Source organism: Trachemys scripta, chromosome 19, assembly GCF_013100865.1.
Source record: "Trachemys scripta elegans isolate TJP31775 chromosome 19, CAS_Tse_1.0, whole genome shotgun sequence".
NCBI lineage: Eukaryota > Metazoa > Chordata > Testudines > Emydidae > Trachemys > Trachemys scripta.
The window spans coordinates 22,589,377-22,609,726 of record NC_048316.1 but is presented as its reverse complement, the minus strand read 5'-3'; the positions used below and the strand labels follow the sequence as shown (position 1 = coordinate 22,609,726).

The 20,350-nt window shown below is 47.8% G+C and overlaps 1 protein-coding gene across 1 annotated transcript in view; it reads right to left on the bottom strand.

Moving 5' to 3' along the window:
• Nucleotides 1-20,350, bottom strand: part of EIF4G3 (eukaryotic translation initiation factor 4 gamma 3) — a gene marked incomplete at its 3' end in the record, with an annotated part of 356,444 nt that overhangs the window by 24,167 nt on the left and 311,927 nt on the right. The window contains 2 exon segments of the mRNA XM_034753512.1: nt 8,138-8,361; nt 10,470-10,584. Of these exon segments, the coding sequence (XP_034609403.1) occupies nt 8,138-8,361; nt 10,470-10,584 (339 nt within the window).

Here is a 20,350-nt window from a genome sequence, read left to right as displayed (position 1 = left end):
GGTGTTGGAAAGGGAGCCTGGGTTGTGTCTGCACAGTAAACAAAAATGATGGCATTTCCTTTTCTGCCTGGTGGTGAACAGGTCCACCTGGGGAGGCCCCCATCTTTGGAAGATGAATCTGGTAATCTGTGGGTGAAGAACCACTCGTGGTGGGAGGAGAAGGATCTGCTGAGGTGCTCCGTCAATATATTCCTGGCTCTTGGCAGATGTGATGTCTCGAGATGGAGTGCTTCGCGCAGAAGTCCCACAGACAGATGGCCTCCTGACCCAAGGCCAAAGATCAAGCCCCTCCCTGCTTGTTGATATAAAACATGGCTGCAATACTGTCTGTCAGGACTTGCACCACATCACCTGAGAACTGTGGGAGGAACACTTGGCATGTTAAGCATACCTCCCTGAGCAACCTGATGTTTATGTGCAGGGAGAATTCTTCTTGGGACCAGAGGCCCTGACTCCTGACATTGTTAAGGTGGGCATCCCACCCTAGGTCCGACATGTCTGAGATTAAGGTTACTGATGGTTGAGGGGTAACAAAGGGCACCCTCATCATCACTGATCTTGGGTCTTTCCACCAGTTTAGGGAGGCAAGGACCAGGGAGGGACCATGAGCACTGAGTCCAAGTGGTGTTTGCTCAGGGAGTAAACTGATGCTAACCACATCTGGAGGGGCCTGAGGCACAGCCTTGCATGCTGAACCACATAAGTACAAGCTACCATGTGACCCAGAAGCTTGAGGCACATCCAAGCTGTCGTGATTGGGTGGGCCATGACCTTGGATATCAGGTCTGACATGGTCTGGAATTGGGTAGAGTTGAGCACTGTCCCAGTAAATTCTATTCTTTGAACCAGGACAGGAGTTGACTTCTGCTCATTTATCAGCACGCCCACCTTCCGATAGGCCAAAGGGGAGGGCAGTCAATTGGTAGTGGTTTTAACCCACTACTAACCTGAGAAATCTTATGTGGCCACAGAAGATAGAACTGTGAAAGTATGTGTCCTTTAAGACCTGGGCAGTGTATCAGTCTCCTGGATCCAGGGAGGGAATGATGGAGGCCAGGGAGACCTTAGAAAACCTTAGTTTATTGAGATATCTGTTGAGGCGATGCAGGTCCAAGATGGGGAAGGCCCCCTTTGTCCTTTGGGATTAGGAAATACCGGGAGTAAAACTACTTCCCTCTCAAGTCTTGAGGAACTTCCTCCATGGCCCACATACGTAGGAGGGATTGCACCTCCTAGACGAGGATTTGCTTGTGAAAAGGTTCCCTGAGGAGGGAGGGGATGGGGGTGGAAGGGAAGTGCTCAGGACCCAATGGTCTGATGTTATGAATGACCATGCCAGGCTGAAGGGTAACAGATGGTCTAAAAATAAAAAGGGAGGTGACTCTCCAATGGTGACTGATACAGCACCGTCAGGTGCACCTTCAAAAGGCCTGCATGGGCCTGCCAGAGTATCTCTGAGATCCCGACTTGAAGGCTGACGTAGACGGAAGTGGTTGGCGCCATTTATAACCTCTCCCTTTTCTTTTGTAGGGCTTCTGTCTTGGAGGCCCTAAGAACTGAGGAGGCTACTCGGGCCTGAAGTGCTTCCTGGAAGCTGATGAGCAGAGGCCTAAGGAGCACATAGTGGCCCTCGAGTCCTTCAGGCCATGCAGTCTTATGTCCGTCTGCACTGAGAAAAGAGAGGAGTCTTAAAAGAGGAGTTCCTGGATGGATTGTTGGACCTTGTGAGGAAGGCTGGAGAATTGGAACCAAGAACAGTGCCTCGTGGTGACCTTGGAGGCCACTGTCCTGGCTGGCGAGTCGGCAGTGTTCAGAGTCGCCAGGAGACAGGTTCTGGCTACATTCTTAACCTCTTCCAAGAGGGCTTTGAGCTCTTGCTTTGACTCTTGGGGCAGGGAGTCTTTGAATTCAGTCAGGGAGTCCCACGGATTAAAATCATATCTCCCCAGCAAAGCTTACTGGTTGGAGATACAGTAACTCCTCACTTAATGTTGTAGTTATGTTCCTGAAAAATGTGACTTTATGTGAAACAATGTTAAGCGAATCCAATTTCCTCATAAGAATTAATGTAAATGCGGGGGAAGAGAGGAGGTTAGATTCCGGGGAATTTTTTTTTTCACCAGACAACAGACATTTTATACATATACAATATAAGTTTTAAACAATTTTAAATAACAGTTTAATATTGTACACAGCAATGAATGATTGTGAAGCTTGGTTGAGGTGGTGGAGTAAGAGGGTGGAATATTTCCCAGGGAATGCCTTGCTGCTAAATGATGAACTAGCACTTGGCTGAGCCCTCAAGGGTTAAAACGCTGTTAATGTAGCCTCACACTCTACAGGACAGCATAGGGGAGGGATAGCTCAGTGGTTTGAGAACTGGCCTACTAAACCCAGGGTTGTGAGTTCAATCCTGGAGGGGGCCATTTAGGGGTCAAGGGCAAAAATCTGTCTGGGGATTGGTCCTGCTTTGAGCAGGGGGTTGGACTAGATGATCTCCTGAGGTCCCTTCCAACTATGATCTTCTATGATCTATGACTGAGGCAAGAAGGAGGAAACACAATAGATGTAGGGCAGTAGCTGCAAACTACTTCCCTGCAAAAACTGAACATGATGATGAGCCCATGCTATCCAGCTGGAGCGCACCACTCCCTCTTCCTGACAGCACATGCATGGCTGCAAAGGTGCTGACTTTCCAAAGTGCTGGGGGGTGAGTGCATGAGTGTGAGAGAGAGACGTGCATTGCTCCTTTAAGTACGCTGACCCCACTTCAAGTACATTGCCCTTTTAAGCTGATCAGCCAGTTCAGACAGAAAACAACAGCTTCCAGCAAGCTCCCTGAGCCCTGTCCCCCTCCTCCACTTTGTGGAGAGGGAATACGGAGTGGGGGGCAGGAGCAGGGGGACATCCTTATATTAGCACCCCTCTCCCCCAGCAAGCAGGAAGCTCCTGGGAGCAGCTCCAAGACAGAGGGCAGGGCAGGAGCAGCATGGCAGTGGGGGGAGGGCCACCTGAACTGCTGGGCAGTTCCGAGCCACACACCTTATAGGGAATTTAAGGGGGCTGATGGGGGGGGGGGGGGCTGCCGGCTCCTTCTGGTTCTAATCCCCACAAGGAGGGGCTGTTCTTCCAGAAAATCCTGCAAGGAGTAGACGAAGCAGGCAACTGCCAAACGATGTTATAAGGGAGCACTGCGCAACTTTAAACGAGCTTGTTCACTAATAGATCAGCAACGTAACAATGAAACAATCTTAACCAGGACAACGTTAAGTCAGGAGTTACTGTATGTAGTTAAAAGAACAACAGGAGTACTTGTGGCACCTTAGAGACTAACAAATTTATTAGAGCATAAGCTTTCGTGGACTACAGCCCACTTCTTCGGATGCATATAGAATGGAACATATATTGAGGAGATATATATACACACATACAGAGAGCATAAACAGGTGGGAGTTGTCTTACCAACTCTGAGAGGCCAATTAATTGAGAGAAAAAAAAAAAACTTCTGAAGTGATAATCAAGCTAGCCCAGTACAGACAGTTTGATAATAAGTGTGAGAGTACTTACAAGGGGAGATAGAGTCAATGTTTGTAATGGCTCAGCCATTCCCAGTCCTTATTCAAACCGGAGTTGATTGTGTCTAGTTTGCATATCAATTCTAGCTCTGCAGTCTCTCTTTGGAGTCTGTTTTTGAAGTTTTTCTGTTGTAATATAGCCACCCGCAGGTCTGTCACTGAATGACCAGACAGGTTAAAGTGTTCTCCCACTGGTTTTTGAGTATTTTGATTCCTGATGTCAGATTTGTGTCCATTAATTCTTTTGCGTAGAGACTGTCCGGTTTGGCCAATGTACATGGCAGAGGGGCATTGCTGGCACATGATGGCATATATCACATTGGTAGATGTGCAGGTGAACGAGCTCCTGATGGTATGGCTGATGTGATTAGGTCCTATGATGATGTCACTTGAATAGATATGTGGACAGAGTTGGCATCGGGGTTTGTTACAAGGATAGGTTCCTGGGTTAGTGGTTTTGTTCAGTGATGTGTGGTTGCTGGTGAGTATTTGCTTTAGGTTGGGGGGTTGTCTGTAAGCGAGGACAGGTCTCTCTCCCAAGATCTGTGAGAGTAAAGGATCATCTTTCAGGATAGGTTGTAGATCTCTGATGATGCGCTGGAGAGGTTTTAGTTGGGGGCTGAAGGTGACAGCTAGTGGTGTTCTGTTATTTTCTTTGTTGGGCCTGTCTTGTAGGAGGTGACTTCTGGGTACTCGTCTGGCTCTGTCAATCTGTTTTTTCACTTCAGCAGGTGGGTATTGTAGTTTTAAGAATGCTTGATAGAGATCTTGTAGGTGCTTGTCTCTATCCGAGGGATTGGAGCAAATGCGGTTATATCTTAGAGCTTGGCTGTAGACAATGGATCGTGTGGTGTGTCCTGGATGGAAGCTGGAGGCATGTAGGTAAGTGTAGCGGTCAGTAGGTTTCCGGTATAGGGTGGTATTGATGTGACCATCGCTTATTAGCACAGTAGTGTCCAGGAAATGGACCGCTTGTGTGGATTGATCTAGGCTGAGGTTGATGGTGGGATGGAAATTATTGAAATCATGGTGAAATTCCTCAAGGGCTTCTTTTCCATGGGTCCAGATGATGAAGATGTCATCAATGTAGCGCAAGTAGAGTAGGGGCGTTAGGGACGAGAGCTAAGGAAGCGTAAAAAACTCCCTGACAAAGCACAGGAACAAATCCGTACAGACACATGCCTAGAACCCCGACCAGGGGTATTCTATTTGCTACCCAAGATCCATAAACCTGGATATCCTGGACGCCCCATCATCTCAGGCATTGGCACCCTAACATCAGGCTTGTCTGGTTATGTAGACTCTGTCCTAAGACCCTACGCTACCAGCACTCCCAGCTGTCTTCGAGACACCACTGACTTCCTGAGGAAACTACAATCCATCGGTGATCTTCCAGAAAACAACATCCTGGCCACTATGGACGTAGAAGCCCTCTACACCAATATTCCACACAAAGATGGACTACAAGCTATCAGGAACAGTATCCCTGATAATGTCACAGCTAACCTGGTGGCTGAACTTTGTGATTTTGTCCTCACCCACAACTATTTCACATTTGGGGACAATATATACCTTCAAGTCAGCGGCACTGCTATGGGTACCGCATGGCCCCACAATATGCCAACGTTTTTATGGCTGACTTAGAACAACGCTTCCTTAGCTCTCGTCCCCTAACGCCCCTACTCTACTTACGCTACATTGATGACATCTTCATCATCTGGACCCATGGAAAAGAAGCCCTTGAGGAATTTCACCATGATTTCAATAATTTCCATCCCACCATCAACCTCAGCCTAGATCAATCCACACAAGCGGTCCATTTCCTGGACACTACTGTGCTAATAAGCGATGGTCACATCAATACCACCCTATACCGGAAACCTACTGACCGCTACACTTACCTACATGCCTCCAGCTTCCATCCAGGACACACCACACGATCCATTGTCTACAGCCAAGCTCTAAGATATAACCGCATTTGCTCCAATCCCTCGGATAGAGACAAGCACCTACAAGATCTCTATCAAGCATTCTTAAAACTACAATACCCACCTGCTGAAGTGAAAAAACAGATTGACAGAGCCAGACGAGTACCCAGAAGTCACCTCCTACAAGACAGGCCCAACAAAGAAAATAACAGAACACCACTAGCTGTCACCTTCAGCCCCCAACTAAAACCTCTCCAGCGCATCATCAGAGATCTACAACCTATCCTGAAAGATGATCCTTTACTCTCACAGATCTTGGGAGAGAGACCTGTCCTCGCTTACAGACAACCCCCCAACCTAAAGCAAATACTCACCAGCAACCACACATCACTGAACAAAACCACTAACCCAGGAACCTATCCTTGTAACAAACCCCGATGCCAACTCTGTCCACATATCTATTCAAGTGACATCATCATAGGACCTAATCACATCAGCCATACCATCAGGAGCTCGTTCACCTGCACATCTACCAATGTGATATATGCCATCATGTGCCAGCAATGCCCCTCTGCCATGTACATTGGCCAAACCGGACAGTCTCTACGCAAAAGAATTAATGGACACAAATCTGACATCAGGAATCAAAATACTCAAAAACCAGTGGGAGAACACTTTAACCTGTCTGGTCATTCAGTGACAGACCTGCGGGTGGCTATATTACAACAGAAAAACTTCAAAAACAGACTCCAAAGAGAGACTGCTGAGCTAGAATTGATATGCAAACTAGACACAATCAACTCCGGTTTGAATAAGGACTGGGAATGGCTGAGCCATTACAAACATTGACTCTATCTCCCCTTGTAAGTACTCTCACACTTATTATCAAACTGTCTGTACAGGGCTAGCTTGATTATCACTTCAAAAGTTTTTTTTTTTTCTCTCTTAATTAATTGGCCTCTCAGAGTTGGTAAGACAACTCCCACCTGTTTATGCTCTCTGTATGTGTGTATATATATCTCCTCAATATATGTTCCATTCTATATGCATCCGAAGAAGTGGGCTGTAGTCCACGAAAGCTTATGCTCTAATAAATTTGTTAGTCTCTAAGGTGCCACAAGTACTCCTGTTGTTCTTTTTGCGGATACAGACTAACACGGCTGTTACTCTGAAACCTGTCTGTATGTAGTTAAGGCTACCTGTCTAATAAACGTTTCTTCCAAACAGGTCTAGTCTCTTAGCAGCTTTTTGTTTCAGGGTAGCACTCGACTGGCCCTGCCTGTCCTTTTTGTTTGTTGCAGATACCACCAGGGACACTGGGGGGGGTGGGAGGGGAGGGATCGGGAAGCTGGGATCAGGGAAGGTTTGCCCCTAGAAGGAGCTGAGAGGCCTGGAGCTGGGAAGGCGCCTGACGCTTCTTGTTCCCTCCTGCTTCCAGATGCTGGAGCTGACAGGCATCCCATTGGGGTTGGCAGGACTGGCAGGTCCGTAGCCAGCTGGAAAGCCGCTGGGCTCAATGACATTGTCAGACCGCTGGCACCATGGTGGCTTTCTGGTGTCGGCAGCAGGCCCTGCACGGGAGTCAAAGCCCTGGGCGGAGTTGATGCTGCCAACATGAGCCCAGAAGCAGAAGAGTGGCCCAGCACGGGTCTCACTATGCTTTCTTCCCCTCGCTTATCTCTCTTCTGCACCAGTGAGCGCCCTCTGTTGGTGTTCTGCTTCTTGTGCTTCTTCCTTGGCACCAGAGAATTGGTGAACGGTGCTGGGAAGAGCTCAGTGATGGGGGAGCGCTTTGCACTGACACCCAAGTATGCAGCGCTGAATTGGAGCAGCTTGATTCTGAGACTGGTCCGAGGACAGCTTCCATGAGGAGAGCCTTCAGCCTGATGTCTCTGTCCTTTTTAGCAAGGGGTCTGAAGTCCCAACAGATCTAGCACTTCTTCCTCATGTGGGTTTTCCCCAAGCACTTCAAGCAGCTGGAGTGAGAGTCACTTATGGACATAGGTTTACCACAGGCGGCACAAGGCTTGAAGCATGTCTTTCAACGATAGGAACTAACTATATACACTACCACTACTTGTAAAAACTATATACACAAAACTATATAACTATGATAACTACGAACCAAGGAGGAGTCCAAAAATCACTGGGAAGAAGCCTTGCTGCAACAAGAAGGGTCATTCCAAGAAATATCATGGGCAGTAAGAAGGAACTGAGAGAGTGTGGGGATGGCCATGCCCCTTACACTGGCACATAAGCGTGTGGCTCCAGAGGGTACCAGAGTTGGCCTAAGGGATACCACTAAGGGAAAAATCTCTGGCAATGGTGCAGGCACACACCTACATGGAATGGACATGAGCCAGCACTTAAGTAAAAATACAGTTTCTTCTTCATGTGAAACCAAAAGGCTGTTGGTGAGCAAAGATGACAATAAGAAGAGAAATGTGTAAATCAGCTGAGTTATAAACCTTTGGAAAAGGGGGTTCAGCTACAAAAACTCTACTGTGAGTTACTGTGGGGAAAAAATCCACTGTCACTTATATTGATAAATTCTCCCTTAAACATTTCTGCACATTCCCCTGTATTAATGAGCTCCAGAAGTGCTTACCCAGCACTCATGGAGGAGTCTCTCACCTATTTCCTTGGCTTTGTTCCTGTCTGTCTCTGTGATGTTTCTCTCCATATCCATGCCACCTGTTAGCTGTTTCACTGTCTCTAGCATCTCTCGCCGTTGTTCTTCTTGTGCCTGATTGTCTAGCAGCAGCTCTTTATTGCTGCTACCCCGCAGGAAGGTGTTTGGACGGGTGACTGAAGATGGCAGTGGTTTGTCATTCTTCTCTCTGCCTGTGCTCCCACGACTAGAAAGTGAAAAAACATTCACATGGAAGGCTCTTATCCTCTTATTGCTAAAAATTAACACTGGACACATTTCCCATAACATTATAAAAACTGCTGGGTAGCTGTCTCTTATACAGTCTATTGGTTACAGAAAGATATTTTTAATACAGTTCAACTGTACAGACTGTGGTCAAAATGCAGCCTGTGGATCCCCTCACCTTTAAAACTGTGGTGTGGCCCTCAGATGCTTGATCCAAGTGATGAATGCATACATACATACATACATACATGCACACAGGGGAGGGAGAGGGAGAGCATATGTGTCATAGTGCACATCTGAAACAAAACACCCCAAGGATATACCTCACTTCTGTAGGTTTAAAATAAAGGGAACTTTAATTTTTTTTTTTTTTTAAATGGGAGATATCTTATCTCCTAGAACTGGAAGGGACCTTGAAAGGTCATCGAGTCCAGCCTCCTGCCTTCACTAGCAGGACCAAGTACTGATTTTGCCCCAGATCCCTAAGTGGCCCCCTCAAGGACTGAACTCACAACCCTGGGTTTAGCAGGCCAATACTCAAACCACTGAGCTATCCCTCCCCCCAATGTTAAAGTAATGGCACCATTTCACTGTGAAGTTGGCTGACTGGTATATTCTTTACCTATAGATATATTGAAATATAATTTCAAAATAGCAAAATGCTATCACTGGGATTTCTCACGGATAAGTCCTAAGAATTATGTTAACATTTTTATTAATTATTTGGAAAAAGGAAGATTAAATTGATGTGGAAAAATCCCAGATCAGACAAAATTATTTACGACAATCAAGATTAGAGAAGACTGTGGGGAACTTCAGAGGGACTTAGGTGAATGGACAGCCTGATGGCAGATGAAATTCATTGTTGACAAATGCTAAGTTACACACAGTGGAATGAATAATTGGTCAACTTTACATTAAGGGTACATTAAGGTAAACAGTTTATAATAAGTTAATAAATAATTAATAAATGCTATATGCACGTTACAGATATGAGCAGTATGTTTTATAGCTAGTTATAAACATAATGGTAGAAAGTGCTATACATAAGCAACCTACAGACGTGCTGGACTCTATAACCTTCTACAAAAATTAACCATTTAAAAAACCTATTTTAATAATCTATTAACCCTACATAAACTATTGTAAAAGCTTTGTTAACCGGCATATTGGGGGATGAGGGATGCCAGTAAGTCAAAAATTCTGGTTAACTAAGAGGGAGGAAGTTCGAGTACAAGAGGGGGCTAAGGGTTGGGATGTGGGAGGGGTTTCAGGGTGCCGGATCTGGGCAGCACTCACCTCGGGCGGCTCCCCACAAGTGGCGACATGTCTGGAGAGGCATGGCCAGGCAGCTCTGCGTGCTGCCTCCACCTGCAGGCACCACCCCCACAGCTCTGATTGGCCAAGATCAATGCTCCTAGGCGGAGGCGTGGCCAGGTGGCTCTGCACGCTGCCTCTGCCCGCCAGTACCACCCCCTCAGCTCCCACTGGCCACAGTCCCCAGCCAATGGGAGCTGCAGAACCAGTGCTCGGGCAGGGGCAACGCACGGAGCCCCGGTGGCCATTCCTCCACTTAGGAGCACTGACTGCGGCCAATGGGAGCTGCGGGGGCGGTGCCTGGGGGCGGAAGTAGCATGCAGAGCTGCTTGGTCATGCCTCTCCAGACATGTCGCTGCTTGTGGGGAGCCGCCCAAGGTGAGTGCCACCAGGATCTGGCACCCCGAAACCCCTCCTATACCCCAACCCCGAGTCCCCTCCCACACCAAAACTCCCTCCCAGAGCCCGTGTCCCGCACTGAGTCTCGAAATGCTGGTTTATAGAGCTTTCCGGTTTGTAAAATGCTGGAGAACACAGCTTTTCCTGTATTTATAAATGCACCCTTAACATAAAGTGTGACCTTTGGAACAAATGATACATATAGATGGTTCTAAATTAATTTTAACCACTCAGGAAAAAAGACCTGGGCATCACTGAGAGACAGCTCAATGACCACCTTTTCTCTATGTGCGGTGGCAATAAAAGTAGCAAATAAATGTTAGGATGCATAAATATTGGAATGACAAATACTATTGGCTGATTGAATCTTACCTAGTTAAGGCCCTGCGAGAGTCTAACTCTGAAGATACAGAAGAAGACACAGACGACACTGGGAGCTGCAGTGCAGAAAATCTGTTCAAACTAGTGGCACTTGGTCGTAAGGACTCTGCAAAAGATTGCAAAAGAAGATGTAGGGAACAGTGATAACATTGGATTATTAAGGACACAGTGCCACAAAATAATTTAAACAATCTTCCATTACTCCAGAGTTGATAGTATGGAAAACCTGTGGAAAAGGGCTGGCTTGACTCCATTTTATTCTTGCTTCTCATTATTATCATGGCATGCAGGGCTCATTCCTAACTTAATGATTTTTTCTGACTCCTAACATTGAATGCATGCCTGATTCTCTTTCTTGGCTGGATTATCACAATGCTTTATTTACTGGATAAGGTGGGGTGCACGGATCTATTGGGATCCATAGGATGTATCCTGCATTCTACTCCATTAGCATTCCTGGATGGAAACTTGGGAAAACCAGAGAACTGCTAAGAGTTTTGGGGGTTAATTCTCAGCCAGAGTTCAGAGGCAGATCAAGGAGGCACTATCAGCTGGGTGATAATTAAATGCACCTGAGCCTATTCAGACAGTATATATATATATATTCACCCACAGTGAATACTCAAAGGGACTATACATCTTAAAGAACTCCAGTTACTATAATGTAAGTAATCTTCCTTGTCCTGCTGCCTTCTGCCTATGCAACTGCAAAGCAGTAAACACAGAAAGAATACTATTAAGCAAGATGGATTGCTCCTCTTTTGAGCAAGTTCACTCTGAGCCTGTTGCCCTACCAAAACCCAGGCTGTGAGTTGGTGTTGTCCCCAATTTTGAGAGAGTAATGTGGTAAATGATTGCAGGGTCACTGCAGTAAACCGAAACAGATGGGGCCACCAGCTACCATGGTGCTATTAGAATTACCATCACTCTGTATTTTCTGGAGAACACATGGTCTGAGGGGAATGGGAGGGAAGGCATACATTAATGGTTCTGACCATGGGAATAGGAAGGCAACCTGTGTGGAGTCCAGACTGTGGCTGTTGCAAAAGCAATAAACTTGGCATTTCTTGTCTTGGGCGTCAAAGAGGCTGAGCCTATCTGCCAGGGAATTCGTAACTCCTAGAAGATGTACTGTGGAGAGAGTGATGCTGAGCTGGGTGCATCAGTTTCATAGCTGTACCACTTCCGTGGATAGTGGTGTGGACCTTGCTCCACCTTGCTTGTTTATATAATAAACAGTGGACATGCTGTCTGACCTGATACGTACTCCAGTGGAACAGCTGATGGATAGGACAAACCTCGCAGACAAACCTGCTATAGCAGGTTAATGTGAAATGTGGACTCTTGTGGGGTCCATGAGCCTTGGGCTATGTGGTCATCCAGGTGTACTCCCCAAGTCAGGAGAGATGCATCAGGACTGAGTGTCATTGTGGAAGGAGAGTGAGCAAAAGGGATCCCTACACATGTTGTTCCTCTTTTCCCACTAGGTGAGACAGGCTCGAACTGGAAGTGGGGAGACCTTCTTTTCGAAGGAGTCCTTATTCGAAATATAGGCTGATTTTAACCAAGTCTGAAGACTTGGCAGGTGCCACCTGGTGAATGGGGTCACATAATGCACATTGCCACCTGCCCTCAAAGGTAGAAACCTGTCCTGTGATCAGTATATTTTGGTCATGATTGAATCCAGGGCTGCTCCAATACATTCTATAGTCCATATAGGTGTTAAAGTGGACTTTCCTGGATTTATCTGAAATTCCAAGGACTGGCACAAGTTCAGGTCACTGCCATCTGTACTTCTTGGTAGGACCGATCCTTGAGAAGCCAGTCAACTAGGTAGGGAAATATGTAATAGATAAGTGGGTTCTTACCACTTCTATGGATTTTGTTAATATCCTTGGTGCATCTGATAGCCCAAAGGGAAGTAAATACTTTGAACTGTAAGTGGGACATGCCTATCATAAAGTGCAGAAATATCCTGAGGGTTGGGTGAATATTGGAGTGGAAACATTAGCCTGAGAGCGGCAAACCAGTCATGTTCATTGAGCAATGAGATTATGGCAGCCAACCTAACCTTCCTGAATCTTATATTATGGATGAAGATGTTCAACTGTCTGAAGTCCAGGATTGGCCTCCAACCCCATCTTCTTTAGAAACAAGAAGTACCTGGAGAAAAAATTCTTTCCACTGTATTTGAAAGGTATAGGCTCAATGGCTCCTAGCTGAATCAATGAGTTTTTTCCCTGTTTTGAGAGTTCTCTCATGAGGGGTCCCTGAAAAGGGAAGGGAGTTTGAGAGGTGGGGTTGACTGGAACTTGATGGTATAAGCCAGTAGAAATAATGTCCAGAATCAATCTGTTCAATCTGTTAAATCTGCCATCATGGAAGGAAATTGGCTAGGTGACTGCCAAACGGGGGTGAAGGTGGTACAAAAACAACTGGTTGACAGCTCTCGAGCAATTCATCAAAATGCCTTTTTAGAGGGCTGATGAGTCTGGGGAAGATAGTGACCATACAAAACTTGGGCTTGTGAATGAACCAATTGAGACAATGACACTGGTTCAAGATTGGTCTCCATCCACCTTTCATCTTGCGTACAAGGAAATATGTGAAATAGAATCCTATGGCCTGGTAAGTAATTGGAATGGGTTCTACTGCTACCATTTAAAGAAAAGAGTCCATCTCTAAGGCGAGGATACTGTTTGGCCCTCTCATCAATTAAAGTCCACCTGGCAGCCATCTCAGCCTTCCACTCTCCTGTTCAAGGTAGATCAGTCTTCTCCCATGACATGACAGTCAGGTTCCTAAAAGGTCTGGAGTGTCTTTATCACCAAGGATTACAATAAGGCCAATTCATAGGCCATAAACCCTGCAGCCAGACGCCCGCCAGCAGGCCGGTACGGCAGCCTGGCACTGGGGCCAAATGGTGTCCCCGGGCTGGACCTTGAAATCCTCTTCCGAGTCCGAGGAGCACTCCCTTTGGGACCAATGGTGCGCCGGTGTCTCCTGCTCTCAGCTATGGCATCGAGGGGAGTGAGATTCATAGAATCATAGAATATCAGGGTTGGAAGGGATCTCCTGAGGTCATCTAGACCAACCTCCTGCTCAAAGCAGGACCAATCCCCAACTAAATCATCCCAGCCAGGGCTTTGTCAAGCCTGACCTTAAAAACCTCTAAGGAAGGAGATTCCATCACCTCCCTAGGTAGCCCATTCCAGTGCTTCACCACCCTCCTAGTGAAAAAGTTTTTCCTAATATCCAACGTAAACCTTCCCCACTACAACTTGAGACCATTACTCCTTGTTCTGTCATCTGCTACCACTGAGAACAGTCTAGATCCATCCTCTTTAGAACCCCTTTCAGGTAGTTGAAAGCAGCTATCAAATCCCCCCTCATTCTACTCTTCTGCAGACTAAATAATCCCAGTTCCCTCAGCCTCTCCTCATAAGTCATTTACTCCAGCCTCCTAATAATTTTTGTTGCCCTCCGCTGGACTCTTTCCAATTTTTCCACATCCTTCTTGTAGTGTGGGGCCCAAAACTGGACATTGGTGCCGAGGAGCCGAGTCTTGTTGCTGTTGCAGTGACCAGAGTCTAGTCACCAGTGAGGTGTGCCGGGATAGGGGCAGAGGCAGTGGGGATTGGGAGCGGGTTGCCGGGGCTCGGTGCTGTGATGCCGAACAGTGTCATGAAGAGGTCCCTCGATACTGTGATGACCATGACTGGCTTCGGGGGGTACTGCATCTATCCCTTGGAGCCGGAAACTGGAATGTGCTACCGGAGACCATGAACTCCACACAGATGACCATGGGTGTGGAACCAGAGACTGGACTCGAAGACTGGTGAGGCTCTGGTGAGTGACGACCCCGAATTAGCCACTGGGGAGGCCCCATCTGTGGCTTGCCCTTAGGAGGAGGGACCTTTTATGGTTCTGTCTCTCGTGGTGAGGGTGGTACTGGTAGGGCCTTTAAGTCTTTGGCCATTTGAAAGGCCTCTGGAATCGATGGCACCGTGAGGTTTCTGGGGCTCTTACAACTCCCGGGAGTAGGAGGAGGCTCTCGTATTGGACTTGGAGCCCTGGCCAGAGAGGGTGCACCCTGCAGTCCCGGTGCAGATGGGTGGCCCATCACGGGTCCTGTGCCCATTGCAACTTTCCTGGACTTTTTCTGGGATGGAGATCAGCCACGTTCATGCTGTTTGCCGCTACTGTGCGGATCGCTGATTTGCATGTGTTTGTGGCAAACTGCACAGCTTGAAACCAGAGGACTGGAGCATGCCCTGTCCCAGGGACAAGTCCCTGAGGGGACCACTAACTAAACTAATGTACTAACTACTTAAAACACTATATAACAACTATGTAAACAGAAAACACAGCAAAAACTCTTGAAGCACTTTGCGAGATGCAAAGAAGAGGCATTCCAGAGACCGTCACAGGTGGTAAGAAGGAATTGAGAGGGTGCAGAGCCGATGGCGCCTAATATACCTGTGCATGTGAGCGGAGCTCCAGGGAGCACCAGAGCCGGCCGTACGGATACAGCTGACACAAAAATCTCTGGCAGCCATGCACATGGGCGTGCACACACCTAGCATGGAATCAACATGAGCAACCACTCGAAGAACTACTGGCGGATTCAGCAGTCTGTGCGACTTCTTTTGTTTGTGAGCCTTGGAATGAACCACTTCTCCATGGCTGGAACTTGTGGAAAGTACATAGTCTTCCTCCAGGCCCAAGAAAGACATACTGCCATGCTTATGTGCATGCTTATGTGCCTCACGACCAAGCTCTGGCAAGGGTACGTAATACTGGTACTGGCAGTACTGGCCTGAGTCTCCGTGGTAGGAGGCGAGCTCCTGGATTTCTCAGGCTGGCATACAGGGGAGGTTCCCCAGCCTGGGTTTGACTGTGGCCTCATGGTGACCTCTATGAGGTGCTTTTGAAGCCAGAGAGCTCGGCCTTTCTGGATATGGCTTGGGAAGGATGAAATGTGGGCTTCTCCCAAACAGTAAATGCAGTGCTGGTGCTCCTTGCTGTCCGAGAAAGAGCATGGGCAGGATACACATAGCTTGAACCCCAGCATCTTCAGCATAATCCAGGAGCCAGATATGGGTTCTGGAGTGGGTGTAGGTGGTGGTGGGGGTGCGGGTGGGGGAGAATGGTAAAAATGGCATCCCCAAGTCCTTAAAATCTTAAACTACTACTAATATTAAAACTACAAAAAATTAACTATGTACAATACTAAAAAGTGTTTTTTTTAAAGTGCGTCACAGAGAGATGAGTGGGGAGTAGAAGCTCTGACCCAGACCATGCAGCGTTAAGAAGAAATTGAGGGCGTGGTCAGTCCACTTTGCTCTTTATTGCCTCGGACGAAACCATGAGGTAGAGCAAAGGCACATGTGTGGACCAACAGACACTACTACTTTCAAATTCTCTGGCTCTGGATGCATGGTGCATGTGTATAACCCTCAATGAAATACAACCGGGACCATCACTCAAAGAAGAAACTGACAATCTTGTTTAACACTTGCAGTGAATCCGTACAATTTTAAGAATGTCCACTCCAAACTGTTGGCAGACTTAAGTACAAAGGTATACTCCAATTCATACTTTGCATTCTCTTTTAGACTTATCCATGCTGCTCTTTTCTCTTGCATTTACATTTTACACAGCCTGAATCTTTGCTCAGATACTGCAGTATCTATTTGGCTATTTAGTCCAAAAATTTTGTTACTGCAGAGTTAAGGTTTCCCAGTGGTACCTTGTACCTCACGAATGTGGAGAGTGGCTAAACTTAAACCTCTGAAAACCAGGAATTACAAAGATAAGGTTCATGCTACCTCACAGAGCAACCTGGAGCTGTCAATAGTCACCAAGGATAGTTCAGTAATGTTGGTGGCATATGTAATAGCCACGAAGGACTAAGAAAACATGCCAATTATTGTGTTGTGTACCACAGATTTGAATTACAACATTTACCTGCATGCACTCCAGCTGTATTCACTGCATTAGGTGCAGCTGTGCTGCAAGTTAGCAGGAGAGGTGCATGTTTACCACCAAGGATCTGCCAACTTCTGTAGTTTGTTTCAGTAGCACTTCACAGGGGTCTTCTAATGGGGAGTTGGTGGCATACATGACTCTAGTCTCAAGGCTTAGTGAGAGGTAAATGAAAGCAATGTCTCAGAAAGCTCAGTGTTTGAGTATAGACTAGGTGTATGTAGCTCCTATTTGCTATGCCTAACTTAAACCCGAGTTTTACCTCAGCAAAGGAAGGTGTTAGACTTTGTCCTGCAATGCTCATCTGCAGCATTCCCAGAATGTTTTGTAGCATCTGCCAGAATAGAGTATTAGTACGTGTGTTATTATGTTAGTATGTGTGTTGGGGCATTGGTCGAAGAGAGGAGAGTTAAGGCTGTGTCACAGGAGTGGCAAATATATAATCCTGTATTTCCTGGTTTTCAGACGTCTAAGTTCAGCCACTCTCTACATCAGGCGCAGACAAACTTTTTTGCCTGAGGACCGCATCGGGTTTCAGAAATTGTATGGAGGGCCGGTTAGGGGAGACTGTGCCTCCCCAAACAGCCAGGCGTGGCCCAGCCCCTGACCCCTATCTGACCCCCCCGTTTCCCCCCCCCCCCACAACGGCCTCCCCCGGACCCCTGCCCCATCCAACCACCCCTTCTCCCTGACCGCCCCTGGAACCCCCACCCCCATTCAACCCCCCTGTTCCCCACCCTCTGACCGTCCCCACCCCTATCCACCCCCCTAGCCCCTGACCACCCCCCTGCCCTCTATCCAACCCCTCTCCACCGTTCCCTGTCTCCTTACTGCGCTGCCTGGAGCACTGGTGGCTGGCGGCTCGGCTGTACCAGGACAGGCAGCTGCGCCACCCGGCTGGAGCCAGCTGCACACCGCGCAGCACAGAGCACCGAGTCAGGCCAGGCTCTGCAGCTGCGCTACCCCAGGAGCTCGCAGCCCCACTGCCCAGAGCATTGCGCCTGCACCACAGTAAGCTGAGGCTGCGGGGGAGGGGCTGGGGGCTAGCCTCCCGGGCCAGGAGCTCAGGAGCTGGGCAGAACGGTCCCGCGGGCCGTAGTTTGCCCACCTCTGCTCTACATTCTTGAATGGTAAGAGGCATCACTGAGCAACCTTAACTCTGTGTTTCTGGGCACTGAATTTTTCTGCATCCCCATTTACCACAGCCCAGCCCTCCCACTCTACTACTCATGGTTACTTGGCAATGATTATCCCAGCCACAGAATGCACTGGATGTATGCTAGCCCCTGCATCATCTCATCTCCCCTCTCTGCCTTCCAGCACAGCCTAGTTTCCCTGCCTCAGCCCACATCCATATGGAGAGAAGGGCATTGGTATGGGACCTGCAGCTGGAGGAGCTACTGCAGGAACAGTGCAAGGACTAGCATGGAGTCAGTAGGGACATTTCCTGAAGAAGGGGACAGACATGAGGGAGCATGGATATGGGGAATTTTTAGGGGACAGAGCTAAAATGCCCCAATATCTCCCACAGCACAGCTCTGATGCCCTCCTCTATACCCCACTCTTCCCTGCACTGCTCCAGCACACCACACATTCTCCCTCACTGCTCATACTTCCCCCACCTACTCAAGACTCCTACACCCCAGCTCTAACTCTTCCTACATTCCCTCTCTCACACACACACATTCCACACTCTTTGCCTCTCTACTTGTAAGCGTGGAGGGGTCATGGAGAGGTGATGGGGCTTTGAGGACTACCTGTACCAGCTGGAGGTCAGAAGGTGAAGGAGAGTGTAGATATGAAGTCCCCACCCCAAGTATGGGTATATGGGATGGGGTTCTACAGATCCATTTGCAGAAAAGGAGGCTCAGAGGTGTGAAGTGGCCCAAAAAAATGTTCTCATCCTGTGGGCCTATGCCATACTCCAAGGAAGCCCTTTCTCAGCTTTCTACCCCATCTCAACACCGTGCACCTGTGCAATGCACTGCACATATTAATCCCCAGCTCCCCATCTGGTCTCAGCACGGAGAGGGCTTGTTTTGACAGGGGACAGAAATAGTGGGTATGGATGTGGTGAGGTTTGGGGGACAAAGCCCCAACTCTGTATCTCCTACTGCACAGCTCTGATCCTCTTTTTTCCTCCTCACACTCTCCTGCACTGTTCCGACCTCCCCTATTTTCCTAGAAGCATCAGCATCAGGGTAAGGGTGAGCCTGGTATTCCTATCCCTACTGCTGCAGGCAGCACGGGGACGGAGTAGAGTTCTGGTTTCCTTTCCCTGATCAGGGAGCAGTGCAAGGAAGAGCAGCCTGGTGGAGTAGCCACAGGATTGAATTGTGGGAGATGGGAGGAAGGCACAGATGGCTCTACCGGTACTTCCCTTCCTCCAGTCCTCATGTCCTGGGAAGGGAATGTGCCTAACTTTCCTTCCTTAAGGTTCTGCTCTGTAAATTCTTCTAAGCTCCCAGAGAACAAAGGTCCCTTTGAGGACAATCCCTTTATTCGCTAACTACTTTTTTAGAAACCCAGTTCTTTGTCCAAGTCCTAGTCATCAAACTGGGTTTTCAAAAACACAGCATTTGAATGATCCCTTACTCTAATAAATTGTTGTATAGGAGTGTTTTGGCCTCTTGATAGCTGTGCCAGAGCACAACCCCAAGGGGAAAAGGTTGGCAAAGGTGCATAGCTTCCCTCCTACATCCTCCCAACCCCTCTCCCTCTGCACTGCTCCAACATCCCCCATATTTCCCCTTACTGCTCCGACCCTTCATATTCCCGAGCTCTGCATTAAAAAAGTTGGAAGAATCTGAAAATACTATGAGCAGCTCATTTTAAGGGAGCTGTGTAATTTGACCAAGGGTACATCTACACTGCAATGTAAGCTCAAGGTTTGAATTCAGGCTCAAGCCTAACCCCTTTCCGTCCACACACAAATTGTACTAATCCATGGCTCAGACCCAGGGGTGGAGGGTCCAAGCCTGAGTCATGCCAGGACCCAGGGTTCAAGCCCTATTGGTCTGCTGTGTAGACACAGCCCCAGTGGACTCGTGCTCTGGGAGTCCATCAAAATTATCCCACAATCCCTTAGGCCAACTTTCTTTGTCCTCTGGACAGTCAAGTTTGGTGGACAGTCAAGTTTTCCCACACTGCACCATGAACAAAACACTAGAGTGGCCACATTTTGGGAGGGTGCTAGGAAGTCTGAAATATGGGTTGTTGAACTGGGGTCCACACAATATAGTGTAGATACTGGAGCCCCAGGTTGAGACCCAGGGTTCAACAATTCCTAATCTGGGTTTATAAAAGAACCTAGGGCTTCAGGGCCTACACTAATAAACCCACGGTCTGCTAACTTGAGTTCTACTAGCCCTGGCCTTACATTGCAGTGTAGACATACCACAAATGATTTTTTCATCTTCCCCCTATTTAATTCATGGTAATTATCTTGATAACACCTATAAAGTAAAAATCGAAGTCCTTTTGTGTATTTTAAAGCAATTTAAAATATTGGTTTTAAAACAGAAATTTTGATCTCGGAGCAAAACTTCCAAAAAGAACCCCTGCAGAATGCAAGCAACATACACAATACATATTCTCTGAAAACTGCCAGGGCCAGGACTCAGACTGATAATATATTGCTTAGGGTTACCATCTTTAACAAATTAAAAAAGAGGACCCTCCACGGGGCCCTGGCCCCGCCCATTGCCCCACCCCAACCCCACCCTAACTCCACCCCCTCCTCCCTCCCACTCCCAGCCATGCGAAAAGGGCTGCTCGAGCACTACCGGCTTCACGGTTTGCCGGGCAGCCCCCAGACCCTGCGCCCCCGGCTGGGCGCTTCCCCTCCCGGGCTCCAGCTGCGCTGGGGAAGCGCCGGCCGGGGG